The sequence below is a fragment of the Ichthyophthirius multifiliis genome (genome assembly GCF_000220395.1).
Source record: "Ichthyophthirius multifiliis unplaced genomic scaffold scaff_1120509250935, whole genome shotgun sequence".
In the NCBI taxonomy this organism is placed as follows: domain Eukaryota; phylum Ciliophora; class Oligohymenophorea; order Hymenostomatida; genus Ichthyophthirius; species Ichthyophthirius multifiliis.
Window position 1 is genome coordinate 56414 of NW_004086360.1, and position 8671 is coordinate 65084.

Sequence of the window (8671 nt, forward strand, 5' to 3'; positions counted from 1 at the left end):
TAATTATTTTTATTTTAAATACTATTTTTTTTTTCGAAAGGAATCTGGAAAACCTTTCTCCAAAAAAGAAATTTCCTAATTGTTTTTTATAGTTTAAAGTTAGCTAAAGTTTTATTTTTTTTATTATCTATATACATAATATATGATTCTCTCATATTAAGAATATTTTCAAAGAATTTGATATATTCAATACACTTAAAAAAACAAACACTTAAAGCAACTGGATTTTTTTAATTAGCAATGGAATTAATGATTTTTTCAAATTGAATATACATTAACTTAAGTGAATTTTTCAATTCATCAAACCATAAATCAGAATCATAATATGTAATTTATTCAATATGATTTTATAAAGAAAAAAAATATTATTTTATAAATATTATATTTTAAAATTATTCTATTAAATTTATATTTAATTTATAGTTAACTTAATTAGATATTTTCATAAACTATAAATCTTTCAAAAACTCATAAAATTCATCATAATTAGTTTAATCGTTTTTTTTATTTAATAATTCTAAGCCTTATATATGCATATTTTAATTATTTTTATCATCTTCTGGCTAATCCATAAGTTAATTATAAATTGAATATTTTCTATTATCATCTAATTATAAGTTATAATTTTATATACTTTATTAACTTCCTAATATTTATCCAAAAAATGTGTGTCTTTATTTTATCTCATTTTATGTTTTTTCTTCATTTTAATGTTAAGATACTATTAAACTTTAAAATTCATGAAAATCAAAAACTAAATAACCATCTTAATGGTTTTTTAATTTTCTTATAGATTCTTTATTTTCCTACTCTTCTTCATCATCTTCTCCATTGATTTCTGACATTTATTAATTTTTTTATGCAAAAAGAAAAAATAATTAGAATTGATAAATTTAATGAATTAAAAAATACTTAAGAATATTTAAAAAAAAACTAATGAATATAAATAAATTTATAATTTTTATTTGTAATATATATTATTTAATTTATTCTTATTATTTTATTAGCTTGTTTTTATATAAAAATAGTTTTAATAAAAACTTAATATATATATATATAAATTAATTATATTAAATATGTTTTTAAATTATCGTATTTTTAAATAGTAACTAACTATAGACTCGATGTGATAAATAAAATAGTTATAAAATTAAATTTTTATTAATTTTAATAATAATATGAAACTCATTTTTATTTAAAATTGACTCGTTAATTGATAAATAAAAATAATAAAAATTAGTTTTTTAATATTTATAATTTTATTTTATAAAAAAAAAAAAAAAAATGCAAAAAAAAAATACTTTAAATAGTTAAAACAACAATAACAATGTTAATAAAAAATATTTATAATAACTATAATTAATAAAAAAAAAACAAGGAAGATTGTCAATAAAAAATTGATAAAATATTTGCTTAATTTGACAAAAATTATTAAAAAGAAACAAAATAAAGTTAATAGTTTGAGTTGCAAAATAAATAAGACTAAGATAATTTTATTTAGGTTTTCTTATTATATATATATAAATTATGCTATACTATTATATTTATATATTATATATTCATTTAATATAGGCTGATTTATTTAAGAATTATATAGATAATACAGGGATTGAATAAGCATTTTAGATAATATTAACAGAAATATTAGATAAAAAGATACAAGAGAATAAAATATATGCTTATACAGCATAAAGATTGAGATAAATTGGAAACGATTTAACTGCTTTAGAAAATGTAAATATATTTTATTAATATAAAATTTATATTAATAAATGAAAAGGCTATTAAGAAATGAAGAGTTTTGTTAAAAAAATAATTAAACAATTATTAATTATAATAATAATAATAAACAAAATAAAAGTAAAATATAATGATAATCTTGACAAATAACATTAATAGATAAATTATAATAATATAAATAATATTTATTTATAGTTTAATTATTTTGAATTTTTTTCATTATTTACACATTTTCAAATATTTATATTTGAGCTAGATTTTAAGACTCAAATTTATTTCATATATTCAATAAATGATATTTTATTAGAAAAATCATCTTAATTTAGTTTCTTAATATTTGGAATAGATGGTGGTTTTAATTTCTTTTATAATAAATTATCCCATTGAAATTTCGAAAACCAGGGATCGGACATTATATTTTCAAATCCTCCAATTGTTCTTTTTTCTGGATTCTTTTATAATAATTAACTTATAAGGTTTTTCGCATTTTCATTTTTTAAACTCTTTGGAAATTTCAACTATTTACTTAGTATTATTTTAAATATTTCATAAGGACTATCTTCATCTTCACCAAAAGGTAATTATCCACATAAAAATTCATATAAGCAAACACCTAAACTCCAAAAATCAACACTGAAAGTATATTATTTACCCTTTATTACTTCAGGTGCCATATAATTAGGTGTACCAATTATTGTATTTGTTCGAAATTAATCTATTTTGTTTAAAGTAAATTAAACTATTATTTTTATAATAATTTTGTTACTTTCTTTATTCGAAATTTTGGCTGAACCCATGTCAATTAAATAAAGATATCCATAATCATTTACAATTAAATTTTCTGGCTTTAAATCTCTATAAATGATATTTTTTTAGTGTAAATGTTATAGGCATAAGATCATGATTGCTATATAAAATTATGTTTATTTTTCAGTAAAAGTAGAAACTTAATTAAGATATTCAAATAAATCAATTCCATTTATATATTCTAAAAGAAAATATATCTAATTCTCATCTTCAAATGTTTAAATTAAAGAAGGGATAAATTAAAAGTTAATTTATTAAAGTACGTTTTTTTCAGACTTTAAAAGTTCTTTTTGAAATTTTAATTTTTCTAACTTTTATTTAGATATACACTTCAAACTATAAAACTCTTTTTCTTATCTATAATATTTAAAAGTTTAAAAATTGATATTAATTTTTTTTACATATTTTTTTAGACTAAAAATACATTTCCAAACTATCCGTTTCCAAGGTTTTTAATATATATTAGTTGTTTTAATGATATCTGTTAATTTTTAACATCATTATTTTAAAATTGTTTATCAATATTATCGTAATTTTAGATTTCTTAATTTTCTTAAATTTAATAATGTAAATTATTATTTAAGCTAAACATATTATAAAAGGATTATATAACAGTATATTTTTTATTTTTATTATCAAGTAAACTTAATATATTCTAGTTTTTGAAAACTAAATAATCTATTGTATTCTTATAGTTAATTAAAAATAGCATTTAATTTAAGGTTTTATAAACTAATATTTTTTATTTTTAATTAAATATTATTTTTTTGATTTTAGTAAAGATTCCTTCAACATTTATTACTAAATTTTAGTTATTTTTATCCACTTAATTAATATTAGAATTGAATATTTAATCGCAATTACTTTTCTATTAATTATTTGCAATAAACTTTCCGGTTGTCTATAATTTAAATGTAAAATAAAAATTTTTATGCATTAATGTTTAATTATTTTAAATTTATTTAATTATTTTATTTTATTTTTATTTTGTTTTGTTTTATTTTGTTTTGTTTTGTTTTGTTTTTTTTAATTTATATAGAAAAACATTTAAACAGTCAAATGATAAGATTTAAATAAAAAAAAAATATCTTTTTTTTTATTTTATTCTAGAATATTATATAATGTAAATATTTTAAATCCGAAGTAAATATATGATTAAATTTAAAAATAATACGTAAATTCATCGAAATTGTTATAAATTGTTTTATGATATTATTTTTTATTTAAAAATATATATTAAGAAAAAAAAAATATACATATATAAAAAAATTAATTAAATAATTTTATTATTTTTTTAAAAATATGTTTTAATTTTAGAAAATTTTATAAAATAGAAAAATAGAAGTTGAGAATAAAAAAAAAATTAATTAAATTATATAATTATAATTAAAGGCTTCAATTTAATGCCCAAAAAAATGCACATATAACTCAAAAATCCCCAATAAATTTTAAACTCTTGATATAATTAGATCATTAAATAAAATATGCAATTGATACACACAAGGGAAAAATAAATTTAACAATTATTCGAAATGGGCCATATAATAAATATTTTGAGGATTTGTTTGTATATAAAATGTTGAATAGCATAACCTATTTATACCCATGTCAAAGCATTAAAATTAATACAAATTATGAAAAAAAATCTGCTTAAACTCGATATTAGTTATACTAGCTTCAACAAATACGCTATTTAGATTTTAAAAATAATTAATTGGAAAAATATTAACACATATATACTAGAATGTATAAAATTTATTTTTTAAAGAATTATTGCTTTTCTATAATAGAAAATTTAAAAATATAAGTAATTTATTTATGTTTGTATTTATTTAAATATAAAATAGAAAAATATATAAAAAATTTATAAATTTCTTAATATAATCAATATTAAAATGGAGTTGATAAATATATAAGAAAAAAAATTATACATAAAAATAGAAATGCTAATAAAATATTTAATTATCTCTTTTTTTGTTTTTATAAAATTAGTTAAATGCGGTTACAAGTAAATCGTTAACATTTAATATGGCTTAATTATATTTAATATAATAAAAAAATTTAGGATAACTAATATTATTAAAAAAATTTAAAAAACAATAAAATAAAGTAAATACCATAATAAACTAAAGAAAAAAAATGATTTTTAATAAAAAAACGTTGACTTTGTTATATTCATATTATTATATTATATTATATTATATTATATTATATTATATTATATTATATTATAATATATATGATAAATATTATATATATTAATTATATCAAAATAAAATATATATTAATTATTTTATATATTTTATATTTATTATTATTCATATATATAAGAAATAATATAAATATATATTTATTTATTAAATATATTATATATATTTTATTTTTGACTAATATTTCTTTTAGGTTATATATAATTTTTAAGATATTTATAATAGAATTGATATATTTTTTTTTTTATATTAATATTTTTTATATTTAATAAAAGTTATATATTATACATATTGATATTCTTATAAATGATTTTATTATTTATATATTATTTTTTAATTACATATAAATATATATAAATTAGTCTTCTTTTTATCTTATCTTTATTTTATCATTTTTTAATTGTAGACACACTAAATTTATAATTTAAAAAATATTTATAATAATATAATATCTTTTCGATTAATAAATTTAAAAACATTTGATAAAAATATATTTTTGAAATTTTAAATTAATTACTATATTTTTTAAAAAAACATTTTTTTTTTAAAAAAAAATATAATTTCTCAAAAAAAAAAACTAAAAAAAAGTTAAATTTTTTTTGTCAATATTTAATAAAAAATTAAATAAAAACAAATAATTTTTCATTAGAATTGAAAATTTACATGAATTAAATATTTTATTTTAACTTGTCCAACATCATAAACTATATATTCATTATAAAGTAATTCCTTATTATAATCATCATCATTATTCTCAACTTATCCTTTTTAATTGTTTTTTTATTATAAAATTAATCTATAATTTATTTACCTGTTAAACATTTAAAACTATCTATCATTTCATATTAAGTTTAATTTATTTACATTCTACCTACCCCTTAGACCTTATTTAATATTTTATATATACCTAGACCTTTTATAAAAAAAATACGCTGTGATGGTAAATAGGTGGCGATTTAAATACTTTAGCCTTTACGACTTCATGAATATTTCCTAAAGCAACTTCACATAATAATAAAAGTCCTTCAGGAAAATCAGCTTTAGCATGACAATAATTAGCAGCTTTTGAAACAACATCCGCAAAATAAATTCCTTTTCCAAACATATAACCTGTCATAGGAGCCTCTGGAGGAGCTATTCTTAATCCTTCACTTAAAATACCTACATAATTCGATATTCTAGAACCATGCCATAGTAATCCTTTTTTTAAAAGTAAAAAAAAAAAAAAAAAAAAGTACTTTTATTTCCTAATTATGTGAAAGGAAAAAATCTCTATTTTTCACTTTTTTTATCTACCAAATATATATCTTTAATACTTAATTTATATTTATTATGCGAAGGCCCATGCGTATTTTGAATCATCTTTTGTATAATTTTATATTAAATATCTTAAGGATTTAAAATTTCGATTTTAGCCTTTAGCATTTAATAAAAACAATCTAAAGGATTAATTAATTCCATTTCCTTTTTTTATATATAAAATAACAATTAATTAAATAATTTTTTACTTTTGATTATAAAGCTTAATTAATATATTTATTAGTTATATCAACTTCCTTTAAAATATCCAATAAATAAATTTTTTCTCTGACTTTTTATATATGATCAATTATGGGAAGTTATTTCATTCCATAATTTTAAGGAATATTAGTATAAAACTAATTAGTTAATTCAATAATAATTGATTTTTTAGCATTTTAAATAATCGCATTTTATATTTCTGTTAATATTTTATAACTTTTTTTAAATAAAATTTTAAATTATAACAAATAAAAAAGTACCCTTTTTATATTTATTAATAAGACAGTTTTCCCAAAGGATTTTTTTCTGTATCAAAATTAAGTTCTTTAAGTGTTTTACTAATTCTACTAAAATCCCAAATTATTAGCATTAAAGATTTAATTTTTTATTCTAATTAAGAAGGTAATTCCTGTATTTTTTTTTTCAAAAGCTCATTTCTTTAATTTAATTTCTCAACATCTTAATTAATAGAACTTTTAGAAGATTCTCCTTCAACTTAAATCCAAGTATATTTTCCTGGTTGTACTTTAAAAGAAGAGAAGTCCCCATTCCAATCATTATGTGTTTTTTCATAAAATTTCTTTTTAAAAGCTAAAATTGCATCATATTTATTTTCATATCCTTTATAGGTTTCTTGCGGATTTTAAGCTCCTACACGTCCCCATTTAGTATAAACAGTAAATTTCGAAAATTTCATATGAAGAACCTCTATTTAATAGAATTTATTATGTCCTTTTACTCCATAAGATATATCAGTAAGATTTAACATACAAGTGTAATTCTCGTAAACTTAATAACCATCAGAACGTTATTTTTAAGATTTTGGTTATGTTGCTTGTAATGGCTTTATTTTTAGATCAGTCATTTAAATTTCTAAATCCAATTGTGTATTCTTTACTAATTATTTGCTTTTATCCTGCTATGAATAAATATTATTTTGTTATTAATTTTCATCTTTTCTTGAACTTAGATTGCTTTTTGAAATAATATCTGTTTTTTTTGGATTTTCTTCATTTTCAGAGACTATTTCTAGTTCAATCATTTGCTCGTCTTCCGACTCTTATTTTTTCTATTTTACTAATTTACGTTTCTTACTGTTTTTTACGAATTTCATTAATTTTTTTTGCATTTCTCCTTACCTTCGGGTATCAACTGATTATTGAGTTTTATTTAATTAAATTAATTGTTTCATAGATTCTTCACTTTCTTGTTATAGTTCGAAACTACTTTCTTATTAGAAATTTTTTTAATTTTAGTTTGAATCTTCCTTAATATTGTCTTCATCGAAAAATATACTGTTTACGGAACTCATTTTTATATTTTATAATTATGTTTTGTTTTTTTATTTTCTATTTATTTATTTTTTAGCCGCGAGCTTTTTATTATGTATAATTTTTATTATTTTTAAAAAATTTTGTTTTCCTAATAATTAAAAAATAAACTAAAGTTAATTATTTTTACTTAAAAATTATTATTTATACAAAAAATTGATTTTAAATAAAAATATAAATTTACATTTATAAAATTCATTATTTTTATTTATCTAAAAAAAAAACAAAAGTAAAAAAATTTTGCCAAGTTTTTAACTAAATAAATATTTATTGTTTAAATAAACGAGTTCATATATAGCAAAAACATATGCTTTAAATAATAAAATTATATTATTAATTTTTATTTTTAAAGGATAATGTATATAGGTTGAATTTCTTGATACAAGTTTATTATAAAATATATAAACCATAAAAGTTATTATATAATAAATATTTAATAAATATAAGGAAAAAATAACAAGATGTCGTAATAAAACATATCGAAATTCCTATAAAATAATTAATGAGAAAATTTTAATTTAAATAATAATAAAAACAAAATCAATTTTAGTTAGAAAAAAAAGAAATGGACTAAAAATCAAACAACTTGGAAAAAATATGTCTATAGAATATGATAATTTTTTAAAAAAATAGGATAATCTAAATAATAAAGTTAAAAAACTATACAAACATTTAAAAAAAAAATCAATAATAAAATTTGATTTGAATACCTAATTTTTGATAAAGATAATATAATTTGTTTTTTTAAGGTTTTAATAAACAAGATTGTCAATATAGACATGAAATATTATAATAAATTTCTTTAATTTAATACTGTAAAAGAAAAATACTAAGATTAAAAGAATGAGAAATATAAATAAAAAAACAGAAAAAAGAAAATTAATAAATAAACCCAAAATGAAATCTAAAATTAAATGAATAAGGAAGAATCTACATATACTTAAATAAAAAATTAATAAATTAAGAATATTTCTAAGAAAATTTAAATAAAATCAAAATAATAATAATTACTATAGAATTAATAACAGCATAAGAACTTTAAGAAAGAATAAAACAATACAC

At 16.5% G+C, this 8671-nt stretch overlaps 1 protein-coding gene across 1 annotated transcript, besides 6 other annotated features; it reads right to left on the reverse strand. All coding sequences in view use genetic code 6, as the record gives it.

The window, feature by feature from the left end:
* Positions 1–360: 360 nt before the first annotated feature.
* Positions 361–415: a microsatellite.
* A 3098-nt stretch (positions 416–3513) lies between these two features.
* Positions 3514–3576: a microsatellite.
* Positions 3514–3582: a microsatellite.
* Positions 3583–4716: 1134 nt separating this feature from the next.
* Positions 4717–4875: a microsatellite.
* Positions 4828–4873: a microsatellite.
* Positions 4876–4997: 122 nt separating the features above from the next.
* Positions 4998–5028: a microsatellite.
* Positions 5029–5399: 371 nt separating this feature from the next.
* IMG5_114740 (poly adp-ribose polymerase member 1, putative) lies at positions 5400–7597 on the reverse strand. Its single transcript, XM_004034703.1, has 4 exons — positions 6539–7597; positions 6244–6494; positions 5996–6196; positions 5400–5935 (listed from the first exon to the last, which is right to left on the reverse strand). Exons 1-4 carry the CDS (start codon positions 7588–7590, stop codon positions 5871–5873), a joined length of 1569 nt encoding a protein of 522 aa, XP_004034751.1. The 5' UTR covers positions 7591–7597; the 3' UTR covers positions 5400–5870.
* Positions 7598–8671: the final 1074 nt, after the last annotated feature.